The sequence below is a fragment of the Scyliorhinus canicula genome, chromosome 16 (assembly GCF_902713615.1).
Source record: "Scyliorhinus canicula chromosome 16, sScyCan1.1, whole genome shotgun sequence".
NCBI classification, from domain to species: Eukaryota; Metazoa; Chordata; class Chondrichthyes; order Carcharhiniformes; family Scyliorhinidae; genus Scyliorhinus; species Scyliorhinus canicula.
Window position 1 is genome coordinate 870,870 of NC_052161.1, and position 22,206 is coordinate 893,075.

The 22,206-nt window shown below is 48.4% G+C and overlaps 2 protein-coding genes across 4 annotated transcripts in view; both read left to right on the forward strand.

Annotated features, from left to right (window-relative positions):
• Nucleotides 1-6,892, forward strand: part of aldh18a1 (aldehyde dehydrogenase 18 family, member A1) — a 67,324-nt gene extending 60,432 nt beyond the window's left edge. For both annotated transcript variants that reach the window (XM_038822115.1, XM_038822116.1), the window contains exons 17-18: nt 769-864; nt 3,754-6,892. In XM_038822115.1, coding sequence (XP_038678043.1) covers nt 769-864; nt 3,754-3,929 — 272 coding nt within the window. In that variant the 3' untranslated portion in view covers nt 3,930-6,892. The remainder of the gene's footprint in view (nt 1-768; nt 865-3,753) is intronic.
• Nucleotides 6,893-18,736: 11,844 nt separating this feature from the next.
• The window catches only part of pcgf6 (polycomb group ring finger 6), a 94,855-nt gene continuing 91,385 nt past the window's right edge, over nt 18,737-22,206 (forward strand). For both annotated transcript variants that reach the window (XM_038773280.1, XM_038773281.1), the window contains exon 1: nt 18,737-18,944. In XM_038773280.1, the coding sequence (XP_038629208.1) occupies nt 18,810-18,944 (135 nt within the window). In that variant the 5' untranslated portion in view covers nt 18,737-18,809. The remainder of the gene's footprint in view (nt 18,945-22,206) is intronic.

Consider the following 22,206-nt stretch of genomic DNA (forward strand, 5'->3'; position numbering starts at 1 on the left):
TTTCATCTGCGCAGCCCTTCATCAGAACTGAAACATTGAAGAACATCAGAGAATTAGAACATAGAGCAGTCGGCAATTTAAAAAAGGTGTTTGTGTGGACGGGTGTATTACCTGCTCCAAAGAATGGCAAAGCTGCAGGAATGAGGCAGAACTGACATTACAGTCGCTGTCCCCTATCCACCCCCCCCCCTATCCACCCCCCCCCCCCCCCCCCCCCCCCCCCACCTCTGCAGGATAAATCTGACCCTATTTCCAGTTCTCTTCAGCTTTAACAAAGAGTCACCCAGACACACGTTTGTTCCCTTCTCTCTCCACACTCAGCAGCTACCTGCTGAGATTATCCAGTATTGTCTGTTTTTGTTTCAGCATCCACAGTAATTTGCTTTTATATTACAGTAGGGGAAGCAGGTAAACTGGGCTGAGGAAGAAAACAGTCCTGATGCCAAGGATCAGACTTCTCCAGTGTGAGAACGGGTTTCCCTCACCCTCACCCTCACCACATTGATCCAACAATGCCAATGGGCTGCCAACCAAATTGCCAATATCCGACCCACCCCTCCCCACTCATGCTCAGTTATTCAAATCAATGCTGCAACCAGGTTTTTGTGTTAAATTATTCACTGACAAAGCACTGAACTATGTTCAAACAATGAGAAAGAAATGCATTTCACACCCCCTCCCAACTGCATCCACATTTGAACAAACTCCCATGTTCTGCTGTCTCAGAGCTGAGTTAAGTTTATAATTGAAAGTTAATTTGTTTTGAAGAGGAGACGGCTGAATACTTCATGCAGCAAGTTGACAGCGCCTGCGTCTTCTGGAACGCAAGCACTCGGTTCTCTGATGGATATCGTTTTGGACTTGGTAAGTCACACTCAGGCATAACGTAGATTAATGTTTGGATTTAAAGCTTACTGGCGTAAGAGCTCATGGTTTCATCCCCTCTGTGTGTTAATAAGTTGTGGGCTGAAGCCGACTTCAGGAGCTGATGTTCCAAGGCAGTACTGAGAGTGCTGCATTGCCCAATGTTAAAGCCAGGTCATGACTGCCCAGTCTAGTGTTTAGGTCAAAACTAAAGATCAATAAGAAGGAGTTATCCTGGTCTAGTATTTCACCCCTCAACACTGCCACCAATAAGTTAACAGCTCATTTATATGGTGAATATATGACATTTTTATATTTTATATATTTGCAATAATGGTATTAAAACCTTGATTAAGATGCATGCAGAGAGTATGGCTGCAAGAGTGGCGATTACGGTGTTGTAAAAGTGAGGTCATCATTAACTTGCAGATGATAGATCTTGAGAACCATTTACTTGTTTACAGATAGCTAGCTAATGTAATATTGTTTAGGTTTGAAAAACCCCTGGAGTGCAGATAGTTTATGAGCGGCATTAGGTTTGGCCGCAGCTGAACAAGTCGAGGGGAAAATGAGTCTAATAGCTCATTTAAATATGCTAATCTGGACCCCGCCCTCGCTGTCTGGGATGCCCGCAGGATCCCATGAAATCTCGCGAGATGTTCCAAGCGTCGTAAATCTCGCAAGAGGCCTCTCACGAGATTTAACAGCCTCATCACATCACCATGACGGGTGCGACACGGCCGTTCAATCGCGCCCAAGGTTTCTTGTTTTACGAAAGAACTATTGTAACTATTAACTGTCAAGCTCTGTTTTGTTGCTAATGTGGTTAATTCTGTGTTTGTTTTAAAAGTTTGTTTTAACATAAAAGTTACCGATTGGCCAGAGTCATCACTCGCGGGCTGAAGGGGCCACTCCCCACAGTTTTATAAATAGAAAATAGTTGGATTCTCGTCCGGGATCCTAACAATCTCACCACTGTTTATGCAATCTTACTGCATTTTGTTGATGGGATAGGAAGTGTTTTGGAATGCTCATAGAAACATAGGAAATAGGAACAGGAGGAGGCCATTCAGCCCTTCGAGCCTGCTCTGCCATTCATTATAATCATTGCTGATCATCCAACTCAATAGCCTAATCCTGCTTTCCCCCCATGTCCTTTGATCCCCTTCACCCCAAGTGCGATATCGAATTGCTTTGTGAAATCATGCAATGTTTTGGACTCAACTACTTCCTGTGGTGACAAATTCCACAGGCCGACCACTCTCTGGGTGAAGAAATTTCTCCTCACCTCTGTCCTAAATGGTCTACCCCGTTTCCTCAGACTGTAACCCCTGGTTCTGGACAGACCCACCATCGGGAACATCCTTCCCGCATCTACCCTGTCCAGTCCTGTTAGAATTTTATAGGTTTCTATGAGATCCCCGCTCATTCTTCTGAACTCCAGCGAGAACAATCCTAACCGATTCAATATCTCCTCGTACGTCAGTCCCACCATCCCAGGAATCAGCCTGGTAAACCTTCGCTTCACTCCCTCCATAGCAACAACATCCTTCCTCAGAGAAGGAAACTAAAACTGCCCACAATACTCCAAGTATGGTCACACCAAGGCCCTGTATAATTGCAGCAACACATCCCTGATCCTGTACTCAAATCCTCTCGCTATGAAGGCCAACATACCATTTACCGCCTGCTGATTTGGGAAGAGAGATAGGACGGCGACTTTGTACAAAGTAATGTGCCGAGTGAACTCAACCTCCTCCTGTGCAAGGATGAGTTTGATACAATTTAAGGTGGTGCATAGGATCCACATGACTCGGGCCCGGATGAGTGGGTTTTCTGGAGGTAGTGGATGGGTGTGGGAGGGGCCGTGGAATCACGTTCATATGTTCTGGGGGTGTGAGGAGTTGGAGAACTTTTGGGAGGCAATGTACAGGACCCTATCGAGGATTGTAGGGGTTCTATGGTGGTGATCTTTGGGGTGTGGGAGGTGCAGGAACTGCTGGAAGGGAAGGGGCCGATATCGTCGCCTTCGCTTCTCTGATTGCCCGGAGCTCCCCTCCCTTTGTGCAGCCACTTTCTCTTGATGCACCTTGTTCGATCCATCCCTTCTCTCTTTTTACACACCTCTTTTGCTCCGCGCACTCTCTCTCCTTTCATGCCCCTCTCTGACACAAATTCTTCTGCACCCTTTCTCTACCGCTTCTCTCTGACCCTTTTTACAGCTCTCCCTCCTTTCTCTCTGTCCCCATATCCTCTCTCAACTCCCCTGAGCACCTCTCCCACCCTCTCTGCCTCTCCCTCTCTCTATACCCACCTTCTCTCTCTCTCTGATCCTCTCTCTCTGCCCCCTGTCCTCCACCCCCTCTCTCTGCCCCCTCTCTCCTTCTCTGTCCAATCTTACTCCGACTCCTCTCAGCACCTCTCCCACCCTCTATGCCTGTCCCTCTCTCTATACCCACCTTCTCTCTCTCTGCCCCCTCTCTCCTTCTCTGTCCAATCTTACTCCGACTCCTCTCAGCACTCTATCACTCCCCCCCGGCCACCCTCTCGCTATCCCCTCTCAGCCCCCTCTCTATTCCTCTCTATACCTTCTTTTCAAGGAGTTGACTCCTCACTCAACTTTACTGAATATCTTTGTGATTGAACCTGTGCTGTAAATGACATCTGGCTATTTGACAATGAAAGTCCTCAGGTCAGTGGGTTCCTGTCCCTTTGAACACTTTGAGCAGGAGCACTGGGTAGCGATCGGGAAGCTAATTGTAGAGGCCAGTCTAGCACAGACCTCCAGTCTAGGATACAACTGCTAATTTCCTGAGGGGAGCTGTATTTACAAAACTCTGAAATGGGATGACATCAAAATCATCTTGTCCAATTTTCTCTATATTGCAGGTGCAGAAGTTGGAATCAGTACGTCGCGTATCCATGCACGAGGGCCAGTGGGATTGGAGGGGCTCCTGACCACCAAGTGGCTGCTACGGGGGGAGGGTCAGGCAGTGTGTGACTTTGCGGAGCAAGGCAGCATGAGCTATATCCATGAAAACCTCCCTGTACCAAACAGAACATAACCACCTCCATGGAGAAGATATCACTTTGTGCAAACAGCTGATCACCATTGAACATTACCAACAGGCACTTACCGAGGGGACCTGCTGTGGTTGTCACTCACTGTTTTCCAGCTTTCTTACCAAAATACGTTTCGAAGCAAAACCTCTGAGTATCCGCCTTCCTCGCATTCCAACTATGACTAAGTCAACTTGCTCTCCACTTTGTTTAGTTCATTGTGAAGTTGTTCCTGTGCCTGCTCCCACTGCCGATCTCGGAATACCCTGCCTGCTCCCACTGCCGATCTCGGAATAATCTGCCTGCTCCCACTGCCGATCTCGGAATACTCTGCCTGCTGCTGGGAATGGTGTTTCCCAGCTTTCTCCTTGAATTGATAATTGTGAATTGATAATTGTGAATTGATAATTGTGAATTGATAATTGTGAATTGATAATTGTGAATTGATAATTGTGAATTGGGACAGCACCAGGTTTCATCAAAACCCGAGAATTACACCTCCAACAAAAGCTTGGAATTTAGAGTAAATACCAAATATCACCAATCAGATTGCTGATAACTCAGGCATCCCTTCCAAACTTAGAAAGAAATGGGTCCACATATCACAGTGAAGTGAATAATCATTCACTGAATCACTGAAGTTGCTTCCATTATCCAGTTTGTGACCTGGGTACTTTCCATCGGTGGGTCTGTTGCTTGGTTTGAACTTGCACTTTCCCCCACCTCCATGAACAGCTGGCCTGATGATGCTCAGAGAGGTTGGGGGAGGAAGCTGTGAATCTGGCAAGAGACTGGGAATGTGGGGTTGGTGTGGGACAGATCTGACTCTATCCGAGTGAAGGGGCACAGCAAGAATCACAAAGTTCTGATACATGTACAGCAAACAATCCAGAAGGGAAATGGGATGTTTGCTTTTGTTACAGTTGCTCCAATTCTACAGGAGCTTGACCAGACCACACCTGGAGTGTGTGTATGGATTTGGAATAATCCGTGTGCCTTAGCGAAGGGAAATGCAACAAAGGTTCACCAGATTGATTCTTGGAATCAGTGGATTATTTAAGAATAGAATGGGCCCTACATTCTCTCGTCTTCACTGGAACTGTCTCCAGCGGCAGTTCCTGGAAGCCCGGGTTCCGGAGCTGGAGCGGTGGCTGGAGAATCCGCGGTGTGGAGAGCATGGTGGATCACACATACAGAGCAGTGGTCACACTGCAGGCTCAGACTCCTCAGGCAGGAAGGGAATGGGTGACCACCAGACAGAGGAAGAGGGATAGGCAGGCAGTGCAGGAATCTCCCGTGGCCTTTCCCCTGCAAAACACATATACCGTTTTGGATACTGTTCGGGGAATGACCTCTCGAGGGAAGCAGCAACAGCCAAACTCGTTACACCGCAGTTAGTTCTGCTGCAGAGGGGAGGGGTAATAAGTGTTCCAGTGCAATAGTTATAGGGGATTCGATTATAAGGGGAATAGACAGGCGTTTCTGTGGCCGCAAGTGAGACTCCAGGATGCCTCCTTGGTGATAGGGTCAAGGATGTCTCGGCGCGGGTACAGGACATTCTGGAGGGGGAGGGTGAACAGCCAGTGGTCGTGGTGCACATCGGTACAAACGACATAGGTAATAAAAGAGATGAGGTCCTAAAAGCAGAATATAGGGAGCTAAGAAGTAAGTTGAGAAGTCAGACCTCGAAGGTAGTGATCTCAGGATTACTACCAGTGCCACGTGCTAGTCAGAGTAGAAGTAGCAGGATGTATCGAATGAATATGTGGCTGAAGACATGGTGTGAGGGGGAGGGTTTCAGATTCCTGGGGCATTGGGATCGCTTCTAGGGGATGTGGGATCTGTACAAATTGGATGAGTTACACCTAGGCAGGACCGGGACTGATGTCCTAGGGAGAGTATTTGCTCGAGTGGTTGGGGAGGGTTTATTGATTGATTGATTTATTGTCACATTTATTGCCACATGTCCCAAAGTACAGTGAAAAGTATTTATCAAGGAAATGTATACAGTACGTAGACACTAGACCAAACAAAAGTAGCTAGTTACAGTGAATGTGAAAAAGTACATTGACAATTAAACTAAAATGGCAGAGGAATGGGAACCTGAGCAGAGAAATCAAGGGCCAGAATCAAACAGTGAAAAATATTGGGAGTGAGACAAGTAACATGAAAAAGATAAGCTTAAAGGCTTTGTGCCTTAACGTACGGAGCATTCACGGTAAAGTGGACAAACTAATCGCACAAACAGATGTGAACGGGTAAGATGTAATTGGGATTACAGAGACATGGCTGCAGGGTGACCAGGGATAGGAATTGAATATCCGGGAATATTCAGTATTTAGGAAAGTCTGACAGAAAGGAAAAGGTGGTAGGCTTTCATTGCTGGTTAAAGAGGAAATTAACACAATAGCGAGAGTGATAAATGCAAGAAGTTAGTACATAAAGTGTGTTATATGTATTTGTTGTAGTAATGGGTTTAAATGCCTGGGTGAAGGTGTATACAGTATATATATTTGCTGCAGTAATATTTTTTAAAATCCTGGTTTAAAAGAAAGGCAGACTTTGTTGCTGCAGAAGGAGCAATTAAGATGTCATAATGTGAGATCATCATTCTTTCAAGCCATGCTTATATTTTTATGAGGAGAGACCTAATGGGATTTGGTTATGATTTCTGGGGATTCCCTGGGCAGTAAATAATTCAAGATAATTAGACACCTTCCAGTCCCCCAGCTGCCTGTTTCTTGGCAAAGTGCCAGGGTAGGCACCAGCGTAAGATCCCGTGGGGATTTCATGCCAGAGTCTCCCACCAAATTCTTCCCCCTGCCTGTCATTCAACCTGCTGGCAGGGGCATGGAAGAATTCTTCCCATTGTGATTCTATTCTCTCCAGATTAGTAACAATAAATGGTTTTTAAATATTTTGTATTTGTTACAGAATAAACTTTTTAATAAATGTAAATTCACTTGTACCTGCTTAGTCTCTCAGTGTCAGATTTGTTGCGTTACCCTGTGCCAGTGCGCGATCAATTCCAGCCCTACAGGCCCCGGAGTCACAACACAAGTGAATTAACCAATAATTCTTCGAAAAATCCCGAAATCTTGTCTCTTGGCTGCCCTATAATTACAGTCACCAGGTTTGTAACTGTAAACACAATTAGTGTTTACTTAAACAAGAATAATGGTGAAATGCATAGCAGATACAATTGGTTAAATATTAATAAGTACCTAACTCCTACTCTAACGTGTCTCCCCCATCCTCTACACACAAGACAAACACAGATGGGTTGAAAAGGGGAAAAATGTAAATGAACGAGAAATTAGTCTTTGTTTGAGATGATGTTTCCTTGCAGGCTTTCTCCACAGCAAGTTTGTAAATCACAGTCCTTGTTTTGCAGACTGGTCACAATTTTCCTGGGGAGACAGACTTCCTGTTTCATCAGACCTTGCTCTTAGTTTGTGGCCTCCCTTCAGGCCCTGTTTTCAGCAATCCAACACCCACAGGCTTATTGGAGATAGAGAGTTAGCTGGATCCTTTTTGAAGAGGCATTTCCTGGAGAGGATGTAGCGGGATCTTTTTCCCCCCCATTGCCAGAGTCAAAAGTGAAATTAAAATGGAACCTGGTGGCTCTGAAAAAACATTCCCGTCGGATAATGTCCAATCACCACTTGTTACCAGGCAGAGCACAGCCTTTTGGGCTCATTCATTAGCCACCAGCCAAATCAATCAAACCGAGACTTCAACATCAGCAACAAGGATCTTCTCTATCTTAATTATCATTTTACCCCTTTCCTTTCCTCTGTGTCCTTCTGTTTTGTGTGTGTTTGAGTAGAGGGTGGGAGGGCCAAAGGGGGAAATAATAGATTAGCAAGCCAGTATTCTAGTTTAATTAGTGCATGTTTTAACTCTTGTCTTGTTATAAATACAGTTATTGTGTTTTACGTATAAATCTGGTGCCTGTAAGTCATTGAGACAAAGATCTCAAAACCTCCTAAGAATTATTGGTTAATTCATTTATGTTGTGACTCCAGTTCAAGGGAGGAGGGGGGGCTAGAGATGAGCGTACCCAGCTTAAGGTGTCATAACACCTCACGATGTAGGACCTAACTTTCCCTTATTCCAGGTACCCTTTTTTTACACACTGCTCCTTACACTCAGCACTTAGTGGCCAATCAACTTATTAGTGTTGTGTGAAGTCTTGGTTGCTTTTTCCCCCAATACTCACCAATAACGAATAACTATCCCCTCCCCCAGGAAGGGGAGTCCACCTGAGGAAGTTGCCTTTTCGCCTGGCCAAGTCTAACCTTCGTTATCTGGTGGTCCGGGTGGGTCTCATTACAGAAGCTAAATTTTTGGGTCCTGGTTAGAGTGGTGAAGGAGGACTTGAAGAGGTGGGGGAGCCTCCTGCTGACTGAGGCTGGAAGGATCCACTCAATTAAAATAAATATCCTCCCAGGATTTCTGTTTTTTGTTTCAGTGACTTCCAGTTTCCCTTTCAAAGTGTTTTTTTTACAGGAATCAATAAGATGATCACATCTTTTATTTGGGTGGGTAGATCCCCACGGATCGGTTGGGGGTTTTACAAAGGAATAGCCATCAGGGGGTCTTGTATTACTGGAGAAACCAATTGTTTTCTAACACACCTAATCGGTAAAAGATAGCTAAATATTAAGCACCTGTCTTACTAAATACCCATTTTAAATTCACTCATCTCCTCAGGTCATCTGAAAACATACAGCTCACAAAACAGCATGACACAGCACAAATTCTACAACATATAAACACATAATTCAACAGAAACACAGAAGAACCTGATAGATTAAAACAAACACTTTGACAAGACAGTGTCCAAGGACAGGGCCGATTCTGTGGCAACAGCATAGCAACAACATGGTAATATCAGGCACCATTGTTCTCAATGTTGATAACAGCTTAGTCAGCAAGAAGTCAGTTCAAGCCGGTCGCGATAACAGCATTGAATCACATTCCATAACACATACAAGAATTCATTTATGAAACATTTTAAGTTAATGTTGCACATTAAAGACAGACAGCCAACCGTCAAACCAAACTCATTTGATTTTAACCCAAACCAATTAGGAATCCATCGGGGTGTAGATAGATGGCTAAAGACTGATATGATTTAGTATAATTGTGATGGTCCGTACGGCCATCTTTATCCTGGGTTATTCTATACTTTGATCTAAACTATTCTCTATCTCTATATTTTCACTTTTCCACTCTAACTCTTGAAGTAAATGCAAGCTGTTTTCCGTAAGTAAGAAAATAATTTCTGTATCATTTGAAAGTTAAATTGTGTACGAATTACTTCTCTTTGAGTCCTTTTGCATGCCGCACTTATTAGAGAATAAGATTTAAGTGATTCTCAATTGTGATCAAATAGAGGCAATAAACGATTTTTGTTTGCACCCGAGAAGTGTTAACTCAAATTTCTACTGCGTTTTAGTGTTCGCAAGTGCCACTAGATCCGCATAGTAGATCTCTACAGTTACCCAATCTGTTATATTATTAATGGGCGGCGAATATGGAAAAGGTGCGGGGGCGGTATAGAGGGATGGAGTCCATGTGGGGGCAGATGGAGGGGATTGACTGTAAAGGTACCAGTTTGAGGGATTTGGTCACAGCTCCCCTTCCATTTCCCCAGTGAAATGGACTGCCAATCCAGGGGCGGTGGTCACCTTGAAAACAGGGGTCCAGAGTCTTTCTTTGTTAAATTCCAAACTCGATTCCTTGGAGTCTCATGGATGGCCTCCCATTCTCTGTGATCTCTGAGCTTTAACTTCACCTAAACCTGACACAATTGTATTGAATTGCAGAGAGACTCGATGGGCCAAGTGGTTTACGCCGCTCCTAAATCAAATGTTTTTACGTTTATGCAGAGATTACAATTGAGAAATAGTATGCAGCAAATCACTCTCCAGGAAACCATTATTTATACTGTTACCCTAAGGTATTGACATTTTCATTAAAATTTTAAAGATTACAAAACAATTGACAACTCCTCCAACACAATAATAAAACTAAAATGTCCCAAGGTACATTGCAGAAGAATTCTGGAATAAGATTTGCTAAAAATTGACATAATAATCTTTACTATTGTCACAAGTAGGCTTACATTAACACTGCAATGAAGTTACTGTGAAAAGCCCCTAGTTGCCACACTCGGGTACACAGAGGGAGAATTCAGAACTTCCAATTCACCTAACACGCACGTCTTTCGGGACTTGTGGGAGGAAACCGGAGCACCCGGAGGAAACCCACGCAGACACAGGGAGAACGTGCAGACTCTGCACAGACTGTGTCCCAAGCCGGGAATCGAACCTGGGACCCTGGAGTGGTGAAGCAACTGTGCTAACCACTGTGCCACCCTAAGGAGGTATTAGACGTGCTGACCAAAAGTGGTGTTAAAAGGGTAGGTGTTAAGGAGTATTTTAAAGGGCAAGAGAGAATTGGAGAGACAGAAAGGTTTAGGGAGATACTTCCAGAGCTTTAGATCACGAAAGCTCAGCCACCAATCATGGAACAATTAAAACGGGGACTGCTGAAGATGGCTAAATTGGCAGAGTTCAGAGATATCGGTAGGTGGTAGGACTGGAGGAGATTACAGAGATAGGGAGGGGGTAAGTCCACAAGGAGGTATTTAAACAAGAATGAGAATGTATAATAATAACAAACAGATAATATGTTTGTACAGAGATTGGCAGACTTTCCGGACACCGTTTTTATTGGCTTCCATTTACGATCACTCCAAGCTGTTTTGGTGACAGAGTTGCCTTGATGTCTTCCTAACCTTACACAGTCATGGTTTTTATGCAACCTGAGGTTGGCATCCTTCCCAATGGCGACACATGCTTAGCAGGTTTGGATTTTATTACTTAAAATTAGGGTGAAAAGGTGTGGTCACAGTATGCTATAATTATTGTTGCCTAGAAACAATATAAATGAGGTGAGATCATAAACACAGATAAGGAAGCAGTGATAATTGAGCTGGCTATAAAATGCTGTTCTTCTGCAGCAACATCTGTGTCTCTAGCTGACTAATCCCTTAGCTTCCAAATTCCCTCCGTCTCATTACTTTGCACTGCCCTTGAAGCCCATTTCCTTGGCCAAGTTCTGAGCCATTTGTTCCAGTGTCTCCACAACATTGGATTTTATCTGATTATACAGAAAGTGAAGCATCATGGGATGTTTTGTACAATAAAAAAAGCCATTTAAATGCAAGTTTTGAAGAATTCTTCAATAACCCTAACATAATAACAAGGACCTCTGTCTCCTACAACAGTGACCAACACCTTTGGCTTTGATGGTAACAGCTTCCATTTGCTTTAGCTCAGTCTGACACTCAGCTCTGTTCTCTCAATATTTATTTTCTTCAGTCCGATAGATAAAGGGGCAGTTACGCAAAAACACTCCAACTGGACACTGGAGCAGGATGGTGAACCCATTCCAAAGTTGCAGATTATAGGAGGTAAAGAGGGATAATGGATTAGCCGCATAAGATTCCCATCATAATAAAGACAAAATCCTGAGGATGTTGAAAATCTGAATTAAAAACAGAAAGTTCTGGAAAGACCTGGCACCATCTGTGGAGAGAGAAACACAGAGTTAACCTTTCGGGTCCAATATGACTTCTTCAGAACTGAAGAGAGGTAGAAATATGATGGCATTTGTGCTGTTGAGGAATGGGTGGAGGGTCAGATAATGTAATATTTATATGTTACCACAAAGAGAAAAGGTATGGAGGTTCCCATATTCCTCTGCAAATATGCCTGGGAAAGATCGATTTTACTGAATTTCTGTCCTCCAGAATATCCTACAAACATGTCTGAAATCAGCGACAGGGCACAAAACTGGGCTGATAGCACTTTTTAAATCTCCACAAATTCTCAATTAGCCATGCCGCTTTAATACAGGAACGATTAGTGTCACCCAATCACTTGTACAAACAGGTTTGGTGATTCCTGTCCGGTTTGGTAACTCCTGTCCTTACTAATCTGTCTTCAACCTTAGACCTGATGGGATGCAGTTCTAGCTTTGAGATATTTGGGTGTGCTGTCTGTCTTGATTTTTAGGTGTACTTTAACTCCAGTCATGGAGCCGACCGAATCTTCTAACGGTTTCTCGTACTTCTTCAGAAATTGTTGCAAGTTTCTCTTTGAATCCACTAATTGATTGACTGTTTGCCATTTAAGCCTAATCTCAGCCAACCACATTCAACCAAATAGAGCAGCAAAGTTTCCACGGATTTTGCCGCCTGTCCATTTGCTTCTACTTTCACCAAAATGGATCCTTTTAATGGTACCAGCTTGTCAGTGTATATCCTTAGGATCACAATTCAAGGTTTTAAAGGCAGATGCTTCAGCTTTTGATGATAAATTGTCTCTGGTATCAGCGATACTGCTGCGCCTGTATCCATTTCCATTTCAATTTCATGACCTTCATGAGTTTTGGATATGCCCAAAAACGTTACTGATCACCTCGCATTGACAAGCCACCTAACTTTACCTCTTGCTGTCACTCGGTTTTATTGTCTTTTGAGTGATCTTGAGCTTCATCCACCAATTTGTAGACACGACAAGATTGTGTGACTGTGTTTTTCTTCTTGAACCTCCTTGGTGGAGGGGAAGTTTTCTGAACCCAACAAGCCTTGGCAATGTGGCCCTTCTTGCCACAGTTCTTGCATGTATTTGTTTTACTCCAGCAATTCCCCGTTAAATGCCCAACCTGTGTGCAGCGGTGATGTAGTTGTATCTTTGCAAACTTGTTCCTTGAGGTATCCATGTTGTGGATCTTCACTCCAGACCCTTTCTGTGAAGCTTCTCTTGTTGTAGCTCCACATGTCTGGCAACTTCCACAGCAGCTTTTAGATAAAACACTTAGTCAGCAGCTTCCTTGGAATAGCTTCACTGTGGAATTCACAAACCAGCCTGTCTCGAAGAGTATCATCCAGTGTTGTATCAAATTCACACTATCGAGCTAAACTTCTTGAAGACGCTATCAACTGTAAAATGGTCTCACCTTCTCCTGACCTCGGTGGTGGAACCAAAACCTTTCTGCATCAGTGTTTAGGAGAAATGTCCCTCTAAGAGTTTCTTTAATTCACTGAAGGATTTGTCTCCTGGTTTTTCTGAGTGAACAAAATTCTGTAGCAGCAGAAACATTTTACGCCCGACTGAGCTGAGAGATGTTGTGACCTTTCTGGTGTCTGAATAGCGATTAAAAACAATTGGAATCTTTCCTCGTATGAATTCCATGTTTCATAACCCTCATCAAACGTATCCATGGCACCTGATTCCCGCGCCATTATTGGATCCTAGCTCCTAGGGTCTACACTCCCTTCCGACTGTTTTGGAAAGTGTGGCACAAACAATCCCTTGAACGAGCAAATAGAAAATCTTTCCCTTTTATGCCTGAGTATTTAGACTTTTCCCCCAGCAGTGGGCCGTGCAGAGTCAGCGGGTTTCGAGGTTCCCGTTCCCCGCAGCCTGTGTAGCTGCAGTCCTGGACCAGAATGTAGGCGGTGGAGTTTAGTTCAGTCGTCTCGCTCCTGCAATAGGAACAGGAGAGCATTTCAGCAGCTTCCTTCACAACTGAGCTGCCCTCTTTCAGGATCCACTCTGCTCACCTCGCATAGGGAAAGGGCTCAAAAAGGTGCCCTAAAAATAGTCTATTACATCCCCAATCTGGCTGGAAAACCGCATCCAGCAGCTCATCCAACTGTGGTCAGAAAATCAAAGTTAACCTGGAATGTATGAACCCTCATGGATAATGAGCAAAACAATCAACCGAAATGGAGAACTCCCTTGTTTTTGTGAACTCAGGCAACATTGACGTCACTGCCCTGCAAGAGAACTTGTGCTAGACAAATGCCAGACAGACATTGTTGGCAAATTGTAGACAGAAGGTCATGAGATGCTTGTTGATGCTGACAGGAAGTTCTGAGAGTCCTTTGGCTTGTTTGTTCTTGATGGAGGAACCATTTGTCCTACGCTGATCCTCAGGGTGTCCTCTCCAGAAGAAGGTGTAACCACCACCATCTATCTCATTTAGCACGGTTGGTAGTTACAATATGATTGCAGAAAGGTTTTGGTTCCACCCCCGAGGTCAGGAGAAGGTGAAACCATTTTACAGTTGATAGCGTCTTCAAGACGTTTAGCTCGATAGTGTGAATTTGATACAACACTGGATGCTACCCAAAATGTAAAGATTGGACTTCACAAGGACGTAGCAGTGGTCACTCCTACCGATACTGTCATGGACGGATATTTCTGCAGCAGGCAAGTTGGTGAGGAAGAGGTCAATTATGTTTTTCCTGCTGGGGCTGCAGACCCAGTTTAGCAGCTAAGCCCTTTAGGACTCGGCCAGCTCAGCCTGTTGGTGCTACTGAGCCACTCTTGGTGATGGACATTGAAGTCCCCCACGCAGAACATATTCTTCACCCCACCCTCCGTGCTTCCTCCAATTAATGTTCAACATGCAGGAGTAACTGATTCATCAGCTGATGGTGGCTGGTACGTGGTAATCAGCAGGAGGTTTCCTTGCCCATGTTTAACCTGTAGCCATGAAACTTCCTGGGGTCCAGATTCATTGTTGAAGATTCCCAGGGCAACTGTATAAACTGTGCCACCATCTCTGCTGGGTCTGACCTGCTAGTGGGCCAGGACATACCGAGGGGGTGGTTACTGGGTTATAATCAGGCCGCTGTTTGAGTCTTTCAGGCTACTCTCCCAATTTTGGCACAAGGCCCCAGATGTCAAGACATCTGTATTTGCCACTGTTCTTTCCGGTGCCGAGATTGATGCCACGTGGCCACTCCACTTTCATTCTTTTGTGTTGGCTTTGTAGCAGTTTGATAGAACTGAGTGACTTGCTGCGCCATTTTAGAGGCCATTTAAGAATCAACCACGTTGCTGTGGGTCTATGTAGGACAGACCAGGGAAGACAGCAGATTTCCTTCCTTTAAAGGCCATTAGTGAATAACTCCAACAATCACCAATGGTTTCTTTGGCACTATTCCTAAGATTAGCTTTGAATTTCAGATTTATTAATGGAATTGAAACCATGGTGTACCTGGAACCTGTGCCCCGGAGCTTTGGTCCGGACTGCTGGATTATCATAAAAACAAAATAGTGGTTACTTGAAATAAAAACAGAAAATGAGTAAAAATGGAGCAGGTTTGGCAGCGTCCGTGAAGAGAGAATCCTGGGTTAGTCTCAGATCCCGCTGGGTTTTCCCAGAGTTTCCTGTTTTTCCCGCTGGATTACTAGTTTGGTATTACTCCCTCCGGCAACCTCAAAGCCGCATCCAGTGCCCCGGCCCCCGCCAGGCACAACCACCTACCTTCCACAAGGTCAGACTTCTCCCATCAGATGCCAGGACCATCCAGACGCAGCCGAGGAAGCAAGGGAAAGGCAGCGGTCTGCAGGTGAGAATGAAGCAACACAGTTTCAAGACTCTTCTCCACAGCATACTCCTGGCAAACGTCCAAGCGATCGGAAAGAAGCTGGATGAGCTTAACGCCAGACTTACATCTCAGAGGGAAGTAAGAGACTGCTGTGTGCTCTGTTTCACAGAGATATGGCTCACCCCCCGCCTCACCGGACTGTGCCATACAACCTGAAGGCTTTTCAATTCAAAATAGTACGTACGCTCCTCAACCGGAAACCATAGCGTAATTGGAAGATTGACTCCTTACTGAAGGCCAGATCTGAGGCGTCCAAGTAAGGCAACCCTGACCTATACAAGAATCCAGGTACGACCTCCCCAAAGCCATCTGGGATGCCAAGAGAGACTATCAGACCAAGCTAGAGCCACAGACTAGCATTACAGACTCTCGTCAGTTGTGGCAAGGCCTAAACAACATAACGGGCTACAAAGCAAAGCTGAACAGTATCTCCGGCAGCAGCGCACCCCTCCCCGATGGACTCAATGCATTCTATGCTTGGTTTGAGCCGGAAATGATCAAACCACTGTCGACTGCCCCAGCAGCCCCAGACACACCCATGCCCACTGTCACAGCTTCCGAAGTCAGATCAGCCTTCCTGAAAGTGTACCCTTGGAAGGCTATGGTTTTGGATGGGGTCCCTGGTTGTGCACTCAGAGGCTGTGCGGCCCAGCTGGCAGGTGTGGTTGTGGATATTTTCAACCTCTCCCTACTCCTTTCCGAGGTTGCCACCTGCTTCAAGAGGACCATCTTCATACCAGTGCCAAAGAAGAACCAGGCAACGTGCCTCAATGACTCCATGTACAAGATTGCTAACGACACGACCATAGTGGGTTGGATCTCGAACAATGATGAGTCAGAATATAGGAAGGAGATAGAGAACCTAGTGGAATGGTGCAATGACAACAATCTAACCCAGAATGTCAGCAAAACTAAAGAGCTGGTCATTGCCTTCAGGAAGCAAAGTACTGTACACACCCCTGTCAGCATCAACAGGGCCGAGGTGGAGATGGTTAGCAGTTTCAAATTCCTAGGGGTGCACCTCACCAACAATCTGTCTTGGTCGACCCACCAAGAAAGTACAACAGCGCCTATATTTCCTCAGGAAACTAAGGAATTCAGCATGTCCACATTGACTCTTACCAACTTTTACAGATGCACCATAGAAAGCATCCTATCGGGCTGCATCACAGCCTGGTATGGCAACTGCTCGGCCCAGGACCGCAAGAAACTTCAGAGTCGTGAACACCACCCAATCCATCACACGAACCTGCCTCCCATTCATTGACTCCATCTACACCTCCCGCTGCCTGGGGAAAGTGGGCAGTATAATCAAAGACCCCTCCCACCCGGCTTTCTCACTCTTCCATTGGGCAGGAGATACAGAAGTCTGAGAACATGCACAAACAGACTCAAAAACAGCTTCTTCCCCACTGTCACCAGACTCCTAATTGACCCTCTTATTGACTGACCTCATTAACACTACACCCTGTATGCTTCACCCAATGTCGGTGTTTATGTAGTTACATTGTACACCTTGTGTTGCCCTATTATGTATTTTCTTTGTTTTCCGTTTCTTTTCATGTACTGAGTGATCTGTTGAGCTGCTCGCAGAAAAATACTTTTCACTGTACCTCGGTACACGTGACAACAAACCAGTCAAAATCCTGGAATGCTGGCATTGGAGGGGAATGTGTATTTGGTGATGTTAATGGCAGTGCGGGTGGATCAGGATCCTGCCCAGGGACTGGCACAGGGTGGGCAGGATCCTGCCCTGGGGCTGGGACAGGGTGAGCAGGATCCTGCCCTGGGGCTGGGACAGGGTGGGCAGGATCCTGCCCTGGGGCTGGGACAGGGTGGGCAGGATCCTGCCCTGGGGCTGGGACAGGGTGAGCAGGATCCTGCCCTGGGGTTGGGATAGGGTGGGCAGGATCCTGCCCTGGGGCTGGGATAGGGTGGGCAGGATCCTGCCCTGGGGCTGGGACAGGGTGAGCAGGATCCTGCCCTGGGGCTGGGACAGGGTGAGCAGGATCCTGCCCTGGGGTTGGGATAGGGTGGGCAGGATCCTGCCCTGGGGCTGGGATAGGGTGGGCAGGATCCTGCCCTGGGGCTGGGACAGGGTGAGCAGGATCCTGCCCTGGGTCTGGCACAGGGTGAGCAGGATCCTGCCCTGGGTCTGGCACAGGGTGAGCAGGATCCTGCCCTGGGGCTGGGACAGGGTGAGCAGGATCCTGCCCTGGGGCTGGCACAGGGTGAGCTTGATCCTGCCCTGGGGCTGGGACAGGGTGAGCAGGATCCTGCCCTGGGGCTGGGACAGGGTGAGCAGGATCCTGCCCTGGGGCTGGCACAGGGTGAGCTTGATCCTGCCCTGGGGCTGGGACAGGGTGAGCAGGATCCTGCCCTGGGGCTGGGACAGGGTGAGCAGGATCCTGCCCTGGGGTTGGGATAGGGTGGGCAGGATCCTGCCCTGGGGCTGGGATAGGGTGGGCAGGATCCTGCCCTGGGGCTGGGACAGGGTGAGCAGGATCCTGCCCTGGGTCTGGCACAGGGTGAGCAGGATCCTGCCCTGGGGCTGGGACAGGGTGAGCAGGATCCTGCCCTGGGGCTGGCACAGGGTGAGCTTGATCCTGCCCTGGGGCTGGCACAGGGTGAGCAGGATCCTGCCCTGGGGCTGGGACAGGGTGAGCAGGATCCTGCCCTGGGGCTGGGACAGGGTGGGCAGGATCCTGCCCTGGGGCTGGGACAGGGTGGGCTGAGGGTCGAGCATTGAACCTCCCTGCACTGTGCCTGCTAACCAGCAGGGGGTGCTGCCACTCCGCGGCATGCCGGGAGGTGCAGTCTCCAGTTCCCAGCAGGCGCCGCGCACGGCGGTGCAGCCCCGCGGCATGCCGGGAGGTGTAGTCTCCAGCTGAAACTCCAGTTCCCAGCAGGCGCCGCGCAAGGCGTTGCAGTCCCGCGGCATGCTGGGAGGTGTAGTCTCCAGCTCCCAGCAGGCGCCGCGCAAGGCGTTGCAGCCCCGCGGCATGCTGGGAGATGTAGTCTCCAGCTCCCAGCAGGCGCCGCGCAAGGCGTTGCAGCCCCGCGGCATGCTGGGAGGTGTAGTCTCCAGCTCCCAGCAGGCGCCGCGCAAGGCGTTGCAGCCCCGCGGCATGCCGGGTGGTGTAGTCTCCAGCTCCCAGCAGGCGCCGCAGCCCCGCGGCATGCTGGGAGGTGTAGTCTCCAGCTCCCAGCAGGCGCCGCGCAAGGCGTTGCAGCCCCGCGGCATGCTGGGAGGTGTAGTCTCCAGCTCCCAGCAGGCGCCGCGCACGGCGGTGCAGCCCTGCGGCATGCCGGGAGGTGTAGTCCGCCCGAACAGGACTACAACTCCCAGCTGCGGCGGGTGGCGCGCGGCCCGGCCCATGGTTGCCTGTCGGCGCGCTGAGCGATGTCGGGGCCGGAGGAGGAGATGGAGTTCGGGGGATTCCCGGCTTCGGACAGTCGCAGCTGCTCGGCCGGCAACAGCGAGCTGGAGTCCTGGCAGGAGGACGAATCGTCTGAGGAAGAAGTGGGACAGGATGAGGTGAGGTGGCTGAGTTCCGGGGCCGGGGGCCGGGGGCTGGGGGCCGGGACCGGGCCGAGCTGGGGGCCGGGACCGGGCCGAGCTGGGGGCCGGGGGCCGGGACCGGGCCGAGCTGGGGGCCGGGTCCCGGGGCGGGCAGGCTGAGGGCCGGGTCCGGGATGAGCTGAGCTCCGGGCCGCCGGCCTTTCCCGCACTTTCCCAACATTGCTGTGTTTTGGTCAGGGCGCGGGGCCTGCTGGGATACAGGAGGAGTTAGCTCAATGCGCATGTGCGAGACAGCCAACTGCCGGGCACGAGGCAGCCGTCAGTCAACAGGAGGCCGCGGTTACCATGTGGATGGGGGCGTGGTCAGTGACGCGGGGGGCGGCACCCTGCCTCGCCCCGCCCCCGGGAGGACTCCGCGGTCCTCCAGCGTTTTTTTAAAAATTTGTTTTTATTCAAAACTTGTCTACGCTGGGGGGGGGGGGGGGGGGGCTCCGTGTCCGTCCACATCCACATTAACAAGGGCCGTCTCCGGGCTACCAAAGGCCAGAACTCCGGCCTCTTTCCTACACTCCCACATCATCCAATACCCCGAATATCATCCCCCAGCTCGGATTTACCCGAGTGTCCAAGACTTTGGACATAGCCCCTGCCAAGCCTTTCCAAAATCCTGTACGTGCCGGGCATGGCCAGAACATATTGACATTGTCATAATATACAGCATATCATGGTACAGGGGCCAATCAACATGTACAAACACCGCAGCCAATCACCAGTTAGAATACACACACTATAAAGGCAGAGGGCCCCATGGTTCCTGCTCATTCTGGGTGCTGCCTCTCAGTGTAACAGGAACTCATCCAGCCCAGCACAGCCTCACACCACGTGCTGAGAGAATCAACTGGTTCGGACAAGGCTTAGGACTCAAGTTTAAGTTAGCATCATTTGGACCCACAGTCATCGTGTGTTAGTTAGTTAGGAGTATTTAATAAAATTGAGTTGAACCTTCATCCGTGTTGGAAGTGCCTGTTCATCTCTCAAGTCTACACTAGCCAATGTTAAGTAATGGGTTAAGAGACATTGCAATTAGTTGTCTCATTTATGTTAAGTGTTCAATGATTGTTTCATTTATGTTAAGTGTTCAATGATTGACACTGATATGTAAAGGGGCTTCAGGTGGACTCTGGAGCTTGTGATGATCTGTAGAGTTCTGTGCAGAGTGAGTTTGAACCATTAAAGGTGTGTTGGTGAAAAAGGAGCTGAACTCTTGCCTCTTCATACCACAGCATCTAACACATCTAACAGCCAACACTCCAGACATGATTTGCTGGGCTCCCCGAGCACCTCACACACCTGTCCTCTACCCCAAAGAACTTACCCATTCTCGCCACTGTCATATTGCCCAGTGCACCACCTTAAACTGAATCAGGGTAAGCCTGGCGCAAGATGAGGAGGAATTGACCCTGCCCAGGGCGTCAGCCCACAGGCCCTCACCCAGCTCCTCCTCCCACTTGCCCTTCAGCTCCTCCACTGAGGCCTCCTGCAGCTCCTGGTATATTTCCGATATCTTGCCATCCCCTACCGACACGCCCGAGACCACCCTGTCTTGTACCCTCCGGGCAGGTAGCAGCGGGAACTCCCCCACCTGCTTTTTCACGAACGCCCGAACCTGCCTGTACCTAAAGGTGTTCCCCGGGGGTAGCCCAAATTTCTCCTCCAGCGCCCTCAGACTAGCAAAAGTCCCATCAATGAACAAGTCCCCCATCCTTCTGATACCCGCCCTGTGCCAACTTAGGAACCCCCCGTCTATTCTACCTGGAGCAAACCTGTGATTATTCCGTATCGGGGCCCAGACTGAAGCCCCTGCCTCGCCCCTGTGCCGTCTCCACTGCCCCCAGATCCTCAATGTCGCCGCCGCCACAGGGCTCGTGGTATACCAGGTCGGCGGAAGCGGCAACGGTGCCGTTATCAGTGCCCCCAAGCTAGTATCTTTACAAGACGCCACTTCCACTTCCGAATCATGGATATATTCGCTGCCCAGTAATAGCTGCAAAAGTTCGGCAGTGTCAACCCCCCCGACTGCGCTCCAAGAACAGTCTCTTAACATGCGGGGTCTTATTTGCCCACACAAATCCCATAATAATCCTATTGACCCGCTTGAAAAAGGACTTGGGGATGAGGATGGGAAGGCACTGGAAGACAAACAAGAACCTGGGGAGGACCGACATCTTTACGGACTGCACCCTGCCTGCCAGGGAAAGCGGTAGCATGTCCCACTTCTTAAAGTCCTCCTCCATCTGATCCATGAGTCGCGGTAAATTGAGCTTGTGCACGGCACCTCAGCTCTTAGCCACCTGAATGCCCAAGTAGCGAAAGTTACTCTCCACCATCTTAAGCGGTAACTTAAGATCCAACAGTCCAAAGATGTGCAGGTTAGGTGGATTGGCCAGGATAAATTGCCCTTAGTGTCCAAAATTGCCCTTAGTGTTGGGTGGGGTTACTGGGTTATGGAGATAGGGTGGAGGTGTTGACCTTGGGTAGGGTGCTCTTTCCAAGAGCCGGTGCAGACTCGATGGGCCGAATGGCCTCCTTCTGCACTGTAAATTGTGTGTGTAACTCTTCCAGTCTCTTTTCCTGGCCCCTCGCCTGTATCACGAAAAGCTCGCTTTTTCCAACATTCAGCTTATACCCCGAAAAGTCTCCAAAATCCCTAAGAATCTGCATTACTTCCCCCAGCCCCTCCACCGGATCCGCAATATACAGGAGCAGGTCATCCGCATAGTGAAACCAGTGCTCCTCCCACACCCCCATCCCCACCCCTGAACCAGCCCCTCCAGTTTATGGACTCCCTCAACACCATGGCCAGCGGCTCAATTGCCAGGGCAAACAGCAGGGGGAACTGGGGGCACCCCTGCCTCGTCCCTCGATGTAATCTGATGTACCTCGACCGCAGCCGGTTCGTCGACGCACTCGCTACCGGGGCCCGATACAACAATTTAACCCACCCTATAAATTCCTCTCCAAACCCAAATCTGCCTAACACTTCCCACAGGTACTCCCACTCCACCCGATCGAAGGCTTTTTCTGCGTCCATTGCCTCCACCACTTCTACATCCCCCCCGTCCGAGGGCATCATGATCACATTCAGGAGCCTCCACGCATTCGTATTCAGCTGCCTGCCCTTCACAAACCCCGTCTGATCCTCATTAATCACTCCCGGGACACAGTCCTCAATCCTAGTGGCCAAAATCTTAGCCAACAGCTTGGCATCCACATTAAG